The following is a 19,017-nucleotide window of genomic DNA, read 5'->3' as shown; positions in this document are numbered from 1 at the left end:
CTGCTAAACTTCAACAATAAGACTTAATTTGTTTTGTTCTTTCTTTCTTTCTTTCTTTTTTCACAGAGGAAGGAAATTTATCTACAAACATATATTTTTTTAATTAATAAATAAATTCATACATAAAATGAAACAAGTAACTAAGATTCACCATATTTTTGGTAATAACAAAATGAAAAGGCCAGAAATTGAGCTATGATAAAAAAAGGAAACTTATTAATGCACCTAAATAAAACAGAAACCTATAAATAAATTAACCTACATAAAAAGGAAACTTATAAAATAATTATACTACATACTCTCTCTCTCTCGGTCAGATCCGTCTCCTGTCACTGAGGATCCTGAGCCACTTTGAGGCCGAGTTGGCGAAGCCTGCTGAGGTAAGACAGCTGCCCGTCCCGCCACGTGGACACTTCAGACACTTCCGACTCGGGGCTCTGTGTGTATGTGTGTGTGTGTGTGTGTGTGTGTGTGTGTGTGTGTGTGAGAGAAATCCATTGCATTTTCCACATGCTTTTTTAAAAAAGATTTTTCCTTGTTTTCTGTTTTATTTTTTCTCAGTTTGCTTTTATCAGTTTGGGTTCATGTGTTCGTGTTCTACTCTTTAAATGTGTGTGTGTGTGTTCGTGTTCTACTCTATCGTGTCTTTAGAGAATCATGGCTATCTGGCTGTGTACACATTAATCATATGTTCTGTTTTTTCTGTGTGTGTGCGTGTGCGTGTGTGCGCGCGTGTTTGTGTTTGTGTGTATTAGGCTGAAGAGTCCAGAGACAGGCAGACAGTGTTTGCCATATGCCTTCAGGCAGAGCAGGTCCCTGCGACTGTCCAGGACTACAGAGAGAAGCTGCTTCACCTCAGGAAGCTACGCCATGACCTGGTGCAGCCCTGCCTACCCACCGGACCATTTCAGGAGGTGTGTGCGTGTGTGCGTGTGTGCGTGCGTGTGTGCGTGCGTGCGTGCGTGCGTGCGTGCGTGCGTGCGTGCGTACCTCAGGAAGCTGTACCCATGTCTACCTAAGTTTGTGTGTATGCCATGTAGTTTGACCCATTCCCGTGTGTGTGTGTCGACAGGTGCCTCTGCGCTACCTGATCGCCATGCTCTTTGTGAACTTCACACCTCTGTGGGACGCCGTCATTGAGCTGCTTGTGTGAGTCACTCAGCCTCTCCTCTCTACCTCTCTCTCTCTCTCTCTCTCTCTCTCTTTCTCTCTCTCTCTCTCTCTCTCTATCTTTCTCTCTCTCTCTCTTTCTCTCTTTCTCTCTCTCTCTCTTTCTCTCTTTCTCTCTATCTTTCTCTCTCTCTCTTTCTCTTCTCTTTATCTCCTCTCTCTCTTTCCTCCCTCCCTCCTTCCCACCCACCCTCTCCCTCATTCCATAAGAGCTTTAGCAGTTCCACAGCTCGTGTGGTCAGTAGGAAGTTTCCAGTATCTTGTGTGGTCAGTAGGAAGTTTCCAGTATCTCGTGTGGTCAGTAGGAAGTTGCCAGTATCTCGTCTGGTCAGTAGAAAGTTGCTAGTATCTCGTGAGATCAGTAGGAAGTTTCCAGTATCTCCTGTGGTTAGTAGGAAGTTGCCAGTATCTCGTCTGGTCAGTAGAAAGTTGCTAGTATCTCGTGAGATCAGTAGGAAGTTTCCAGTATCTCGTGTGGTCAGTAGGAAGTTTCCAGTATCTCGTGTGGTCAGTAGGAAGTTGCCAGTATCTCGTCTGGTCAGTAGTAGTTGTATCTAACTAACTGACCCCTCCATCTCCTGCTCCTCCTCGTCTCCCCCATCTCGCACGCCTCCTCGTCTCCCCCATCTCGCACGCCTAGGGGATGGATAGTAAGGTGTTCTCTCTCCCCCTCCCCCTCTACCTTTCTATCGTTCCATAAGCGAAAACACCTTAACTTCTCCTCCTCTGCTTTCTCTCTCTACCCCCCTCTACCTTTCTCTCACCTTAACTTCTCCTCCTCTGCTTTCTCTCTCTATCCCCCTCTACCTTTCTCTCGTTCCTTATATTCTCCTCTGCATTCTCTCCATCCCCCTCTACCTTTCTCTCATTCCTTATCTTCTCCTCCTCCCCTGCGTTCTCTCTCCATCCCCCTCTACCTTTCTCTCGTTCCTCATCTCCTCCTCTGCTTTCTCTTTCCATCCCCCTCTATTTTCCTCTCGTTCCTTAACTTCTCCTCCTCCGCGTTCGCTCTCCATCCCCCTCTACCTTCCTCTCGTTCCTTATCTTCTCTGCGTTCTCTCCATCCCCCTCTACCTTTCTCTCATTCCTCATCTCCTCCCCTGTGTTCTCTCTCCATCCCCCTCTTCCTTTCTCTCGTTCCTCATCTCCTACTCTGCGTTCTCTCCCAGGTCGCATGCCCAGGGGATGGACAGTAAGGCGTTCTGGAGGGTGTTCCATGAGCAGCTGGACATGGTGGCCCAGCTGGCAGGTAATAGAAATACACAGACCACACACACACTGAAACACACACTAAACACACACGCTCAAACACAGCCAGACAGTCACGGCAGAGACTACACACACTTGGTCCTATTGAATATCGTCATTGCTCTGGAATAGTGCCGTTTTGTATTAGTGCACTGAAAAATGACTTTGAATTAATACATTGGTGTGTGTGTGTATGTGTGTGTCTTTGTCCGTGTCTGTGTGTGTTTGTCCGTGTCTGTGTGTGTGTGTCGGTGTGTGTATGTGTGTGTGTGTGTGTGTGTGTGTGTGTCCGCGTCTGTGTGTGTGTTTTCAGAGGACGAACTCAATGAGGGCGATGAGGATGAGGATGCCGAGGGTGCTGCAGATGGGGATGAAGATGACGAAGGTGACGTTGCTGATGGAGAGGAGGAGGAGGTGGAGGAGGTGGCTGATGAAGGTATGGAGGCAGAGGAAGAAGAGGAGGAGGAGGAAAAGGAAGGGGAGGAGTCGGACGCTGGACGAGACGTGTCGGCCAGCGGCGACGTGGGCGTTCTCTTCCTGGAGCAGCTGGACGAGGGGGAGGAGGGGATCGATGAACGCACTGACTTCACCAACTTCCGGAACCTTCTGTGGCGCGCCATGAGTCTTTTCCCCGAGCGCGTGGAACCCAGGAGCAGAGAACTCAGTCCCTTACTGCTGCGCTTCATCAGGTAGGGGGGTGCATATGTGTGTGTGATTGGTTGGTTGGTTGGTTGGTTGGTTGGTTGACTGGTCCAAACTATTTCTCATCACTTTAATCTGATTGGTTGAATGTTCCACACTATCTCTCATCACTTTAGTCTGATTGGTTGACTGGTCCACACTATTTCTCATAACTTTAATCTGATTAGTTGACTGGTCCACATGGTCTCATCAGTTTAATCTGATTGGTTGACTGGTCCACGCTATTCTTCGTCAAATTTATTTGATTGGTTGACATTTATATCAACTTCACCTTTGAAGTTGACTATCAACTAACTGGACTTTCCTGAAGCACCTTTTTGGTACTCATGGACACCCGTCTTCCTGGTGTGAATTAAGCCCCTCTCCTGGTGCTGTGATTGACAGGGAGGAGTTCTTTCCGTCTGACCTGCTGGTGGCTCCGACGCAGAACCTCCTGAAGGCAGCAGGGGGCGCCACTAAGGACGCGGAGGGGAAGGATGAAGAGGAGGAGGAGGAGGGCCCCAGGAGCAGGAGGAAGGGACCACGACGTGCCGCCGCCAAGTGAGTATGACCTTTGACTAGTTTTTGACTATTAAATTAATCACCAACTATTCTGGTAAGTGATTTAGCGGTTTGTGTTATTTGTTTAAGGAAAATACATCAAAATTCTAAACTTGAATATTTTCATCTTTACTTGCTCCTCCATGACAGTGAACTAAATGTCTTTGGTGTGTGGACAAAACAGTTTTCTGGCATTTTATCGATCAAACAACTAATCGATTAATCAAGAAAATAACATTAATCGATTAATCAACTATGATGATTGTTAGTTGCAGCCCTACCTTTCACCGGGGTTGGGTACCATTAAAATTGTATTGATTCCAATTCCAATTGTGCATATCATTTCGATTCCTATCGCTTCCTCATTTGAATTTCAAAAGGTAATAGAATGTTTACTTTGTTCTATTTTGTTCTATATTACTAAACTTTGTTTAGTTTGTTTGTTTGTTCTTTTTTAACAAACATTAGCATCAGTGTGTCGATAGGAAATATTTTTCAGACCCTCTTTTTGTGTGCGCATACACTATGTACTTATGAAGAGTGTGTGTGTTTCGCATCCTATCTGAAAGTGTGTGTTGACTGTGTGTGCGTGTGTGTGTGTGTGTGTCCTTAGGCAGCTGATAGCCCATCTGAAGGTGTTCTCCAAGTTCACCAACCCACGGGCCCTTTACTTGGAGCCCAAGCTCAAAGAACTATACACAAAGGTACTGCAGACAGCACGTCCTGTCTCTGCACATCACTTCCTGTTTCTACATGCATCACTTCCTCTCTCTGCACATGTTGATGCCCTGTTTCAAATGACACCCTAAACCTCAACTCTGCACTCACTCTCTCTCTCTCCCTCTCTGTATCCCTGTCTCTCTCCTTCTTTATTTCTCCTTCCCTCTCTCTCCTCTCTCTCTCTCCTCTCTCTTTGTCCCTCTCCTTCTCTATCCCTCTCACCTCTCTCTCCATCTCTCCCTCTCTCTCCATCTCTCCCTCTCTCTCTGTCCTTCTCTCCTTCCCTCTCTCTCTCATCCCCAGCTCCTGTGCCATAAGGACCAGAACATCCAGAAGATGGCCTTGGAGTGTGTGCTCACCTATAAAGACCCTGCCATCCTGCCATACAAGTCAGTACACACACACACACACACACACACACACACACACACACACAGGCTTGAACATGGCTCTCTACTCCAGCGTTATCAGGTCCACTGTAACACAGGCACAGTAGCTGGCTGTGAATAGGACTCATTGTTGTCTTCCTGTCTGCTCTCTGAGCCAATCACAGCTGTCATGGGCCCATCTCCGTTTGCCATGGTAGCCTGAGGGGCAGGAATGTTGACAGGAGGGCAGTACCTCCACGGAGACGGGTGATGAGAGGGAGATGGGCCGGGGTTGGGTTTCATTATGGAGCTTAGTTTCACATCACTCAGCTAAAGGAAGCCTTTAGGCTTATCACATACATACACACACATGCACACACATACTAACACACTCGCTAATACACAAACACACACACACACACATACATACATACACACATACACACACACACACAAGCATATTAACAGATTCCCAAATACACACACACACTCACAGAGCTATCAGTTTCTGACATGACCTACATTTCCAGGAAGGTGTACTCATAACATAACTAAAGGAGCAGAGCTCTGCCAAGGTGAAATGCACCCTCGTAATGTTCCCAAACACACACACACACACACACAGAAGGGTTCCTGTAAATCATCTTAGTTTAGTTCAGCGTTTCTCAAACTGTGGGTCGCGACAGACTACTGGGTCGCGGAGACATGCCAGGTGGGGCACGAACTGACGTGAAAAACAGAAGCCTGGGCCCAGGTAGCACCCGATGCGCAATGGACGCACTGTGTTATTCAGGGAAGCGCTCGTGTCAAGGCAGCTTAGTTAGTCCTGACCTACATGAGATTTTGAACGTTGTTGTGAGAGTGGTGAATTTCATCAAAACGGGCCTTAGAAGCGCGTCTATTCTCCGGACTTTGCGAAGAGATAGTAGCTGACCAAAAGGCTGTACTGTTTCACAGCGAGGCAAGGTGGCTTTCCCGAGGTAAAGTGCTGTCGCGAGTTCCGAGTTGCCTCTTCTTGGAGCTCCGAGTTGCCTCTTCTTGGATGAAGAGCGCATGTTTGAATCTGCAAGCACGTTCACTAATGAACATTTCTTGACGAATCTGGCCTATCTTAGCAATATATTTGATATATCTTAGCGATACATTTGAGTTAAATGTCCAGTTACAAGGCAAAGACAAGCACCTACCTCACCTAGCAAATAAGATAACTGCATTCACCAAAAAAACTTGAGTATGGGACAGGCGCCTCGATCGTGACAGTATTATGCGAAATCGCTGAAACGTCTGATTGGGAGGCACTCTTGTGATCCCATGTATTAAACAGTAGGCCTACATCACATCCCTGCAAAGTTTATTTCAAAAATATTTCCCAACCAGCAGTGCTCAGTATGACTGGATTATGGATCCATTTAATGCAGCATGTTGGTATTTCATTGAATATATTGTACAATGCTGTAAAATGGCCTATGCTTCCTAATATGTTGCTGGAAAACAGAAATATGTGTGTTATGTATTTATTTATTATTGTATCTGCAGCACCAGCTGATTTTAACTCTGTTGAAGAGGATATATTTAGAACTTGTCATTATTTCAATAAATTTGACCATTTTAAGCTTGACCTACCACTTTCTTAGAGCGATGAGCCTTGATCAAAGTGGGGAATGAAAGAAAAAGTTTGAGAACCACTGATCTAGTTTGTTAACTACCACAGTCACGAGTTGGTTCGCGATGGTATGTCATTTTTAAAAAGTGGGTCCCCAGAAAAAAAGTTTGAGAAACACTGGTTTAGTTGGTGCATTATGCTGCTCAAAATGAAAGCACTACCAGGCGTCAGAACACTACCAGAAACCGACTGTTTGTTTATCTTCATTTCCCTACCTGTTGTTCACATTATTCACCATTCATGTCAACAAGGAGGTGAGTTGTCCTATCTCCTGTCTAACTGTGTGTGTGTGTGTGTGTGTGTGTGTGTGTGTGTGTGTGTGTGTGTGTGTGTGTGTGTTATAACAGAGAGAACCTGGAGAGGCTGCTGGATGATAAACACTTTAAGGATGAGATTGTCCACTTCAACATCTCTGAGGAGGGAACAGTGGTCCAAGATGACCACAGGCCACAGCTCATACCACTGCTTATGAGGTGTGTGTGTGTCTGTCTGTCCATCTGTCTTTGTCTGTGTCCATCTGACTTTCTCGGACTGTCTCTATCTGTGTGTGTGTGTGTGTGTGTGTGTGTGTGTGTCTATCTGTGTCTGTTTGTTTGTCTGTCAGTTGGCCGAAGGAATTAGTTTCTGTGTGTGTTTGATGGTTATTATCAGTAAGGTACTTTGTCTGTTTGTGTGTGTGTGCTTTCTCTGGAGAACTTTTGGAGATCATGTCTGTGTTTGTCAGCAGAAGTGATTAAGTGATTATTATAATTGAGTGGGCGCAGGTTTCACAGGTTTGGGGTGAAATGGCCTGGCGAGGATTCATGCATAATCCACCCACTGATCTACAGATGTGGGACAGTAGTAGTGTAGTGGTTAAGGAGTTGGGCTAGCATGCAGTAGTAGTGTAGTGGTTAAGGAGCTGGGCTAGCATGCAGTAGTACTGTAGTGTATTGTCTAAGGAGCTGGGCTAGCATGCAGTAGTACTGTAGTGTAGTGTCTAAGGAGCTGGGCTAGCATGCAGTAGTAGCGTAGTGGCTAAGGAACTGGGCTAGCATGCGGTAGTAGCGTAGTGGCTAAGGGGCTGGGCTAGCATGCAGTAGTAGTGTAGTGGTTAAGGAGCTGGGCTAGCATGCAGTAGTAGTGTAGTGGCTAAGGAGCTGGGCTAAAATGCAGTAGTAGCGTAGTGGCTAAGGAGCTGGGCTAGCATGCAGTAGTAGTGTAGTGTTTAAGGAGCTGGGCTAGCATGCAGTAGTAGTGTAGTGTAGTGGCTAAGCAGCTGGGCTAGCATGCAGTAGTACTGTAGTGTAGTGTCTAAGGAGCTGAGCTAGCATGCAGTAGTAGCGTAGTGTTTAAGGAGCTGGGCAAGCATGCAGTAGTAGCGTAGTGGTAAGGAGCTGGGCTAGCAGGCAGTAGTACTGTAGTGGTTAAAGAGCTGGGCTAGCATACATTAGTAGCGTAGTGGCTAAGGAGCTGGGCTAGCATTCAGTGGTAGCGTAGTGGTTAAGGAGCTGGGCTAGCATGCAGCAGTAGTGTAGTGGTTAAGGAGCTGGGCTAGCATGCGGTGTTAGTGTAGTGGGCTAGGATGCAGTAGTAGCATAGTGGTTAAGGAGCTGGGCTAGCATGCAGTGGTAGTGTAGTGGTAAAGAGCTGGGCTAGCATGCAGTAGTGGCGTAGTGGCTAAGGAGCTGGTTGAGTTGCTCCGAGCACAATGGCTCTTTTAATATGATTGACATATGTAAATCGCTTTGGATAAAAAGTGTCTGCTAAATGAATAAATGTACAGAAGATGCTCAGATTATCAACAAACGATCTGTTGACACTCATTTACTACAATTTATGGTTACGGTTAGGGGCTGGATTTGGTCAAGATCTGTTACAGATAATTGTATGTGTGTGTGTGTGCGTGCGTGTGTGTGTGTATATCGTAGGATCCTGTATGGTCGTATGTCCACTAAGGGGGGCAGTAAGTTCCAGGGGAAAGCGGTCACTGCCTCACGCTCCTCCATCGTGCTGAGGTTCCTCGCCGGGTGCCAACCCCACGAGCTGGGAGTCTTCATAGACATGCTACTGGAGCCAGTGGCTCACTACAGTCAAGGTAACACTCACACACACACACACACACACTCTCTCTCTCTCTCTCTCTCTCTCTCTCTCTCTCTCTCTCTCTCTCTCTCTCTCTCACACACACATCTCACACACACATACACACCCACTCTCTCTCACACACACATACATACACACACATCACACACACACACACACACACACTCTCTCTCTCTCTTTCTCTCTCTCACACACACACATACACACACACACTCTCTCTCTCTCTTTCTTTCTCTCATTCCACATCATCTTCTCCTGGCACTAGTCCGGCAGCCATGGAGTCAGACCTGGTTTTGTCGGTTAAAGTTTTTTTTTTTTGCAGAATCTTGTAGACTAGGGGTATCTCTTTAAGATTTAGGAGGGTGCCCAGTGATATCCCTTGGGCAATTTTGTATATTAACCCTTTCTTGTTCAATGTATTGAATACAAGGTGAGACACTACAGGTGAATAGGGCAAACAAATTAACTAGCAGATATCACTATGAAACTTCTCCAGTTGATTACTTACATTAATATGGAAAAAAAAATATTACAAGTTATCTAAAATTTAATGTTTGAATATGCAAATTAGGCATAATCTAATTAAATATGTGCTGATTTGCATAAGTTTTAAAAGAAAAAATCTGAACATTAGATGAAGCCGGGTTCAACATTACTTTTTCATTGTGATGAAAAAAGATGAAAAGTATTTTACACAGGAAATTTGGATTACAAGTTTTCTGTAATTTAATGTTTAAATATGAAAAAGCCCAATGTGCCAAAATCATGAAAAAATAGGATATACCTCTAATTTCAAGATGAGTAGGCCTACTCATATTAAATGCAAATCAACTCAAATAAAATGTACTAAAATACAGTGTTCTGTGTGATAGTTTGTCACAATTTAACCCTTTACTAAGTGAATTTCTATATTTCAGATAATGCCAATCTGGGAGCCATGGGGTCAGACCTGGTTTTGTGGGTTATTTATTTATTCATTTTTGCTTAGACTTGTTGACTTGGGGTGGCTCTTTAATATTTAGGAGGGAGCCCAGTAATATCCCTTGGGCAATATCCTATATTAACCATTAAAGCCCTATGTGCCGAAATCATGAAGAAAACAAAATAGGAAAAGCAAATAATCAACTCAAATAGAATGTACTAAAATACAGTTTGCAGTGTGATAGTTATTCAGACAATACTTCATGCATTCAAATTGGGAAAATATAACCCTTTTCTATGTCAAATAATGAATTTATAATTTCAGATATTGCCTGTAATAATTCTGAATATGTGCACTTTTTGTCTAGTATTAGTTCTGATAATTGTCCAGTTCTGGCTCATCCTACCCTAAAACATGCAGAGAACATTGTGCAAGGCACCATTAACCTGGCAACTGCATCTGTTAGAGCTTCAAGGATTTTCACTCTTGCAGCCACATCTGATCATCTCCAAAATGTAGTTTGGTGCAAGTTTGACATTTTCTGGTAGACTGGTTGGGCTCAGTAACAAATCAATGAATCTTTCTTCAAATGGCAGTTGAATTTCCAACTGAAGTATTCCTTTGTTTCAGGCTCCAAATACTTCAATACTTAAAAATGAATATTCTCTTTTTGAATGAAGAGTTTAGGCTCTGAGCATAGACTACTACTGTAATAAAGAATAAACATAAATGTATATTTTATACATATTAGAACAGTAGAACAGACACCCTGTCAGCTAATAGAGGGCAGTTTAGGCAAGTCCTTCCACTCAGCCATATTGTAGCGCTTTTGGGGCACTTAACAGGCATCTATTTCGGCGTGCGCAAGACTTCATAACACCAACCTTGCTCCAGCAGTGAGATCACAACACATGATTGGCACGATGTATTCACAACACATGATTGGCACAATGTATTCACATGTTGACTTTTTTGCCGCGGAAGGGGCGGGATATGTGTAGACAACTGGCATATTGGCGTTACAAACTAACCCCATGCATTTCTATGGAGGATTTTTTGAGTGCTGTGACTCCTCATTAGAAAGTCTTTGGTAAACCTCCATCCACACCTAAGAGACGTGCTAGTGAGAGATGCTAGCATGTAGCACCCATGGATTAGTTTCCTCTCCCACTCTGAGAATGAAATCTGCACTTGGGAAGCACCTACATACACTAAACTTTCCAGTCTTATACCTAACTATATTTTGAAGGCTTCTACAGATGGGTGTGTTGATATATTATTCTTAGCCTTTTTATATGACATTTTATTCCTAAAAACATGGAAAAAAAATATTTTTTAAGGCTATTGGCAGTAATTTCTGATTTACGGAATAAATAAAAGAGATATCTAAAATTCCCTGTGTAAAGACTTTTCATCTAGTATGTCAACAAAATGAAAAAGTAATTTTGAACCTGGCTTCATCCAGTGTTCTGATTTAGTTTTTTTTAGTTTATGCAAATCAGCACATATTTTATTGGATTATGCTTAATTTGCATATTTAAACTTTATATTACAGATAACTTGTAATACATTTTTTTCCCATATTAATGTAAGTAATCAACTGGGGAAGTTTCATAGTGATATCTGCTAGTTAATTTTTTTACCCTATTCACCTGTGGTGCCTCGCCTTATATTCAACACATTGGACAAGAAAGGCTTAATATCGAGAATTGCCCAAGGGATATCACCGGGCACCCTCTCTAATCTTATTGAGTTACCCCTTGACAACAAGAAACAGCAAAAAAAAAAAACTTTAACCAACAAAACCAGGTTCACCTAAATTATGGCATTTGGCTTCCGGACTACACTGTTTATCTCCTCTTTATCAGTGCAAAGTTGCTGTCTCTTACATTCTCTGCCGTGTAGCTTGAATGTTCTTCTTCATTTGGTTAGACCAAAGCATCTGCTAATTAAATACAAGTAAATGTTCTCTTCTAATTTCCGTCCTCATCTTCCCCCTCCTCTTCCTCCACTTCCTCCCCTCCTCCTCTTCCCCCTCCTCTTCCTCCTCTTCCTCCACTTCCTCTTCCCCCTTCTCTAATTCCTCCTCCTCTTCACCCCCCCCTCTGCCTCCTCCTCCTCATAATCCTCCTCCTCTTCGTCCCCCATCCTTTAATTCTTCCTTCCTTCTCCGCTTCACCCCCCTCCTCTTCCTCCTTATCCTCCTCTTCCTCATCCCCATCCTTTAATTCTTCCTCCCTTCTCCTCCTCCCCCTCCTCCTCCTCCCCCTCTTCCTCAGGAGGGTGTGCAGAGGCGGTGGACCGCGTGGTCCAGGAGTCCGACCCGGCGGCGGTTCTGCCCGTGGGTCGGCAGCACAGCCTGCTGAACGTGGTGGCGGTTCTGCTGGACAAGCTGGGTCACCTGCTGGACACTCACCTGCCCAAGCTGTTCCAGATCCTCCTGTGTCTGACCGCCTCCGTCTCACGCGTACTGGAGCACAGAGAACAGGTTTGTGTGTGTGTGTGTGTGTGTGTGTGTGTCTGTCTGTCTGTCTGTCTGTCTGTCTGTCTGTCTGTCTCTGTCTGTCTCTGTCTGTCTCTGTCTCTGTCTCTCTCTCTCTGTCTCTCTCTCGTGCTGGAAAACAAACGTGTATGTGTGCCTGTGTGAGCCCAAGGTGCTGTGTGTGTGTGTGTGTGTGTGTGTGTGTGTGTGTGTGTGTGTGTGTGTGTGTGTGTGTGTGTGTGTGTGTGTGTGTGTGTGTGTTCTGACTCGTGTCTCTCTCTGCTGCAGTTGAAGCCAGGCTGCATTGCCCCTCTGAAGAACCTGAGGCGCTTGGGGCTGCTGCGGGTGCAAGACTTCTTCAGCAGCTTCGAGTCCTACAACTTCACTGCAGACCAGATCGATGCCATCTTCAACGCAGTCGTCTGGCCTCAGGTGTGTGTGTGTGTGTTAGTGATAGATACCAAAATTATGACTTTGATACAACACCTGCCATAAATATCTCGATGCTCGATACTGCAACGATACCACAGTGAAAGTTTGTGTGTGATCAAGTCCTTTAATGTTTGTTATATTATATTGTTGTGTTTTGACAATAAATTGCCTTTAAATAGCCGAATTAGGCTAGATCAAGGTGTGTGTGTGTGTGTGTGTGTGTGTGTGTGTGTGTGTGTGTGTGTGTGTGTGTGTGTGTGTGTGTGTGTGTGTGTGTGTGTGTGTGTGTGTGTGTGTGTGTGTGTGTGTGTGTGTGTGTGTGTGTGTGTTTGTTTGTTTATATTTATATTTATGTATGTTCCCCAAGGTGTGTCGTCTGCCTTCAGAGAGCCCCTATGCCCCCACGCCTCTGCTCAAACTCATCCACATCTGGAGCAAGAATGCCAGGTAAGACGCACACACACACACACAATATGCCACAGGTAAGACACACATTGTCACCAATGGGGGGCAGCCGTGGCCCACTGGTTAGCACTCTGGACTTGTAACCGGAGGGTTGCCGGTTCGAGCCCCGACCAGTGCTCACCTCACTGCTCCCCGAGCGCCGCCATTGTAGCAGGCAGCTCACTGCGCCGGGATTAGTGTGTGCTTCACCTCACTGTGTGTTCACTGTGTGCTGTTTGTATTTCACTAATTCACCGATTGGGTTAAATGCAGAGACCAAATTTCCCTCACGGGATCAAAAAAGTATATATACTGTGCCTCTCTCTCTCTGGCTTGTGTGTGTGTGTGTGCAGGTTCTTCCCTCTTTTAGTGAGAGAGGTGTCTCTCTGACTGTGGGATCTGCTTGTGTATGTGTGCAGGTTCTTCCCCCTGTTGTCCAAGCAGAGACCTGGACACCCGGAGTGTGGCGTCCTCCTTAACGTCTTCGCTCTGCTCTCTGTCAAAAATGTTTCCCTGGCAACCACCGCCATGGTAATGGACATCGCAGAGAGCCTGCTCACCACCGAGGACTTTGTCGCTATGGAGACGGAGAATGAGGCCGAGAAGGAGGAGGAGCTGTGTGTGAATGACTGCGTGGTTCCGGAGCTGGGAGGGGCTTCTGATGTCTCAGAAGGTAGGAGGCGGGGTTAATGTCCTGTTTCAGGCCTGTGATTGGTAGAGGGGTGGGGATCACGTGGTCTCTGAGGAAAATGTCAGGCTGATTATAGGTCAGAGGTTAATGTTTTTATTTCAGAATTTTTTATCATGTCAACATGCCTCTCTCTCTCTGATCCCAAACAGGCTGGTGGTAGCGTAGTGTAGTGGTTAAGGAGCTAGGCTAGCATGCAGTAGTAGTGTAGTGGAGTAAAGGAGCTAGGCTAGCATGCAGTAGTAGTGTAGTGGCTAAGGAGCTGGGCTAGCATTCAGTAGTAGCGTAGTAGCTAAGGAGCTGGGCTAGCATTAAACCCCGAGTTGCTCTGGGAACAATTTAATTCCTTATAATATAATTGACATGTGTTAAGTCACTTAATCTGCTAAATGAATAAATGTACATTTGCTGTGTCTCCCATACCTCTCTCTCTCTCTCTCCCTCCCTCTTTCTCTCTCTCAGACTCTGTGAGTTTGGGTTCTAAGCTCCTCTACCCTCATGTTCCGGCGGTTCTTCAGTACCTGAGTAAGATGGTACGAAACTCTGACCGCCTCCGCAAGAAGAAGTTCCGTGCTCAAGTTGGCAAGGAACTCAACATCCTCTCCAAGTATGTCCAACACACACACACACACACAACACTCTCTGAGACTTGTGATAATACTGGATTCTCAAAGCAAATGTTGTGTTTGTGCTTGCGTAAATGACACATGACACAGGATTACTTTTTTGTAACATTGTGTGTGTGTGTGTGTGTTCAGGATCAGCCGATTTGTGAGGGATAAACAGCAGAGTGCCACACTCATCACCTTGTTGCTGCCTTACCTGACCAAACCAAAGACTGCCCAGGTAAGACCCCAACCTACACTACCCACAATGCACCTCTAGACACAGCATGGCTTTATTGTATGAGGTGTTTGAGACCTGCAAATGATCTTAAAACTGAAAATTCCCTGTGTGTGTGTGTGTGTGTGTGTGTTTAACTGTGTCCACTGCGTTACTGTAGGAGACTGAATTGGACATCCTGGAGACGACGCAGAACCTTCTGAAGCAGTGTTCTAACCCCGCAGAGTTCCTCAAGCCCATGAGTCGCCTACTGTCCACACTCCAAAGCAAACTCTCACGCCAGGCACTGTGTGCTGTGTTTCAGGTACACACACACACACACACACACACAGACACACACAGACTCTGCCACTCTCTCAGACACACACACAAACCTATTGTCACTTAAGGTCTTTTCTACACTGTTCCAGTGCTGTCCTGTCCTGTCCTGTCCTGTCCTGTCCTGTCCTGTCCTGTCCTGTCCTGTCCTGTCCTGTCCTGTCACACACACACACACACTGTTCCAGTACTGTCCTGTCCTGTCACACACACACACACACACACACACACACACACACTGTTCCAGTGCTGTCCTGTCCTGTCACACACACACACACACACACACACACACACACTCACACACTGTTCCAGTGCTTTCCTGTCCTGTCCTGTCACACACACATACACACTGTTCCAGTATTGTCCTGTCCTGTCACACACACACACACACTGTTCCAGTGCTGTCCTGTCCTGTCACACACACACACACACACACACACACACACACACACACACACACACACACACACACACACACACACACACACACACACACACACACACACACACACACACACACACACACACACACACACACACACTGTTCCAGTGCTTTCCTGTCCTGTCCTGTCACACACACACACACACACACTGTTCCAGTGCTGTCCTGTCCTGTCACGCACACACACTGTTCCAGTGCTGTCCTGTCACCCACCCACACACACTGTTCCAGTGGTGTCCTGTCCTGTCCTGTCACACACACACACTGTTCCCTGTCCTGTCACAGACACACACTGTTCCAGTGCTGTCTTGTCCTGTGTTGTAGTTCTTCAGTTTTTAGGATTGTGTTTATATTAATGATTATTATGCTTATGTTTATGTTTATATTTATGTTTCATATTTCATATTTCATATTTTTTTATGATTATGTGTATATTAATTATGATTATATTTATGTTTATATTACCGGTAATTATGTTTATATGAATTATGTTTATGTCCCCTGCAGACACTGGCAGAGCTGGATGGGGAGCTCAAATACATCACAGACATGGCTGTGCAGGTAACACACACACACACACACACACACACACACACACACACACACACACACATTTGTACATATTTGTCTGTAATTCACACACACATGCAGTTCATGTTCATCCCTATTGGATGCCTTGTTGTTACCGTCTACCTTACTCTCTCTCTATCTCTATCCCTCTCCTTGTCCCTCTCTCTATCCCTCTCCCTGTCCCTCTCCATCTCTATCTCTCTCTATCCCTCACTTTCTCTCTCCCTCTCCCTCTCTCTCCCCCCCCCACACACACAGTTGAATGCGTTTGACAGTCGTCACCTGGATGAAATCTACTTTGATGTGCGTCTGACAGCGTTCCAGGAGGCCACCAGGCGTGTGCAGGACATGCGTGTGCTGGACATGAGATACCTGCACACACTCATGCACAACTGCTTCCACTCGTTTGAGGTGTGTGTGTGTGTGAGAGAGAGAGAGAAAGTGCATGTGCAAGTGATGTGTTTTTCTTTCTGACTTTAGAGAGAAACAGAGAGAGGGAGAGAGATTTGAAGGAGGAAAAAAGATTATTTAGCTGAATAAGACAGACATGTAAACACTGATGCACAACTGCCAAGAGAGTGTGTGTTAATGGAGCGGGATTTCCCAAAGGATTTTCTCTTGCGACGCCGGGACACACTTTTTACTTTGAGAGAATCTCACGACACACCACCATGATATTAAGCATACAAAAGCCCCAACATAGCAAGTTTGCTGCTGCATTATTATAGCCTAGTGTCTGCTTATTGTATATTGAGCATTATTATAGCCTAGTGTCTGCTTATTGTATAGAGAGCGTTATTATAGCCTACTGTCTGCTTATTGTATAGAGAGCGTTATTATAGCCTACTGTCTGCTTATTGTATAGAGAGCGTTATTATAGCCTACTGTCTGCTTATTGTATATAGAGCGTTATTATAGCCTAGTGTCTGCTTATTGTATATAGAGCGTTATTATAGCCTACTGTCTGCTTATTGTATATAGAGCGTTATTATAGCCTAGTGTCTGCTTATTGTATATAGAGCGTTATTATAGCCTACTGTCAAACTTTCAAAAAGGCGCGGGGTCAGGCGTTCTTTGAACGTATTTATAAAGTTTCAGCCTTTCAGCTATAGTGGACAATTTTTTGCTACTTCTGAATACATGGTGATAGGCTGTTCGTTGCACACGAGTGTAACATTCCCTGGCCAATATAACCTTATCAACATTCCCTGGCCAATAGAACCTTATCAACATTCCCTGGCCAATAGAACCTTATAAACATTGCCTGGCCAATAGAACCGTATCAACATTCCCTGGCCAATAGAACCTAAATCAAGATGGACGCATGTGCAAAACGGCAGATTAAGTACAGTCAGGTTTAGAAGCAGTTTTGTCAAATGTGATTTGAATAGCCTACAATTCTGAGCAAATTATTAATGGTTATTGTGTGTGTGTGTGTGTGTGTGTGTGGTGTGTGTGTATGTGTGTGTGTGGTGTGTGTGTATGTGTGTGCGCGCGCAGATAGGGGACATGTCTCTGGCGGACACCGCCATCTTGTGTCTGTCGACAGTCATTGAGCAGCTGGCTGCGTTGGGCACTCCAGAGAAGGAGTTCAGGGAGATCGTCCAACACAACATCATGGACGCTATACGCAGAGGGCTTAGGAGTAAGATGGAGGTACTGGAAACACACACACACACACACACACACACACACACACATATAATGTGTATATGGAAGTGCATGTAAATGTTCTCAGCGTGAGTATACATGCACATGTGCAATTGCTTTGACCCTCTTTTCTGCTTTCCTTACTGTATTGGTATTTGGCTTTTGCATCATATACATCTTTTGCTGGAGTTGTTTGTTTGACGCGTGCGTGCATGCGTGCGTGCGTGAGTGCGTGCGTGCGTGCGTGTGTGTGTGTGTGTGTGTATGTGCATGCATAGCCTAAGGAACAACAACAATTCTCTATATCTCTCAGATTAATTCTCATTCTCATGCGTGTTCTTATGTGTGTGTGTGTGTGTGTGTGTGTGTGTGTGTGTGTGTGTGTGTGTGTGTGTGTGTGTGTGTGTGTGTGTGTGTGTGTGTGTGTGTGTGTGTGTGTGTGTGCTCGCGCAGAGCGTGAGGAACGACTACACCACGGTTCTGGCATGTCTGGTAAAGACATTCCCTGAGCGGCCAGAGTTTCGGGACCTGGTCCAGCTCACAAACTACAATGACCCGGAGTCAGACTTCTTTGAGCACATGAAGCATATTCAGGTGAGTACACACACACACACACACACACACACACACACACACACACACAGAGTTGACCTTGTTTGAGCACATGAAGCATATTCAGGTGAGCACACACACACACACACACACACACACAAACACACCCACAGGGCCCTATTTTAATGGTCTAAAACGGAAGTGTCTTTGCGCAAAACGCAATTCACTTTGTGGGCGGATCTCGGGCGCTGATGCTATTTTACCGGCGGGATATTTGACTGTTGCGCCCGACGCAAATCTAAAATGGGGTTGTCTGAAGTAGCTACATTAATCATGGGTGTGGTTTGGGCGTAACGTGCAATAAACCAATCAGAGCGTCATCTCACATTCCCTTTAACAACAGGCACGCTTGTTCCATAGCTGATTGCTATTATGGTGGCGTATTTGCTAGGCGCAGCCAGGAGCGTTCACAGCGCTATAATCACTGTTCAGTTGGGAACAGTTAGCTATTGATTTTTCATCTTGACAAAATGTAATACAGAATTGTCACAAAGACATACTTTCCGATGTTTTAGGATCATTCACACTGAATGACGAGGTTATGAATGCATGGTGATATATTTGCAATGTACAATGTAATCTAACATTACCTCTCTATAGACAATGCATATCTTCTGTCAGTTAATCTCTTCTCTTCCGTGCTGCCGCTGGGGCATTTGGGTTAAATGGCATCGGCATGCAGTTCAACATCACGTCTCCTTAAGTCCTCTAACATTTCCTAATTTATGTCATCAACACATCAGTGATTCGTGAAAATGTGTAGGCTACGCTAGATTTATGCCTATTTTTTCACATGGACACCACACTGATTTCCCTCGAGTGGTAATATTTTTCTTTGAAATTATGTATGGTTTACAGAAATGGGAACTACATTGTATAGATGAGAGGAGCTAAGTGTGCGTTGCGCAGCACAGGCGGCCAAGCAAGGGCTTCGTTTAAGTTGACCTAACTTTCAACTCTGCACAGTATCCCATTAACTGCGTGACAGTAGACTATTTACAATATTTTCTGTAAAGCAGAGTTTGTAAACACGTTATCATCAACTTAATTCACGCACAACATTTATTTGAGCAGGAGAGAGAATAACAATGAATGGATGCAGCAACTACAGAAATTGT

At 45.0% G+C, this 19,017-nt stretch overlaps 1 protein-coding gene across 1 annotated transcript in view; it reads left to right on the top strand.

Moving 5' to 3' along the window:
• utp20 (UTP20 small subunit processome component) overlaps nt 1–19,017 on the top strand; it is a 64,443-nt gene that overhangs the window by 11,306 nt on the left and 34,120 nt on the right. Inside the window, exons 17-37 of the mRNA XM_076297136.1 lie at nt 318–380; nt 756–914; nt 1,073–1,149; nt 2,340–2,419; nt 2,732–3,107; nt 3,505–3,660; nt 4,274–4,364; nt 4,684–4,769; nt 6,759–6,884; nt 8,322–8,488; nt 11,698–11,906; nt 12,189–12,332; nt 12,700–12,779; nt 13,196–13,449; nt 13,927–14,071; nt 14,223–14,310; nt 14,468–14,611; nt 15,575–15,628; nt 15,896–16,048; nt 17,138–17,293; nt 17,741–17,881. Coding sequence (XP_076153251.1) covers nt 318–380; nt 756–914; nt 1,073–1,149; nt 2,340–2,419; nt 2,732–3,107; nt 3,505–3,660; nt 4,274–4,364; nt 4,684–4,769; nt 6,759–6,884; nt 8,322–8,488; nt 11,698–11,906; nt 12,189–12,332; nt 12,700–12,779; nt 13,196–13,449; nt 13,927–14,071; nt 14,223–14,310; nt 14,468–14,611; nt 15,575–15,628; nt 15,896–16,048; nt 17,138–17,293; nt 17,741–17,881 — 2,949 coding nt within the window. The remainder of the gene's footprint in view (nt 1–317; nt 381–755; nt 915–1,072; nt 1,150–2,339; nt 2,420–2,731; nt 3,108–3,504; nt 3,661–4,273; nt 4,365–4,683; nt 4,770–6,758; nt 6,885–8,321; nt 8,489–11,697; nt 11,907–12,188; nt 12,333–12,699; nt 12,780–13,195; nt 13,450–13,926; nt 14,072–14,222; nt 14,311–14,467; nt 14,612–15,574; nt 15,629–15,895; nt 16,049–17,137; nt 17,294–17,740; nt 17,882–19,017) is intronic.

This window comes from Alosa pseudoharengus, unplaced genomic scaffold (assembly GCF_046254945.1).
Source record: "Alosa pseudoharengus isolate Yale_2024_CS ecotype anadromous, Long Island Sound unplaced genomic scaffold, YU_APseudo_1.1 YU_APseudo_1.1_scf_20, whole genome shotgun sequence".
Classification (NCBI taxonomy): domain Eukaryota; kingdom Metazoa; phylum Chordata; class Actinopteri; order Clupeiformes; family Clupeidae; genus Alosa; species Alosa pseudoharengus.
The sequence above is the reverse complement of the archived record's forward strand: the minus strand, read 5'-3'. Positions and strand labels throughout refer to the sequence as shown.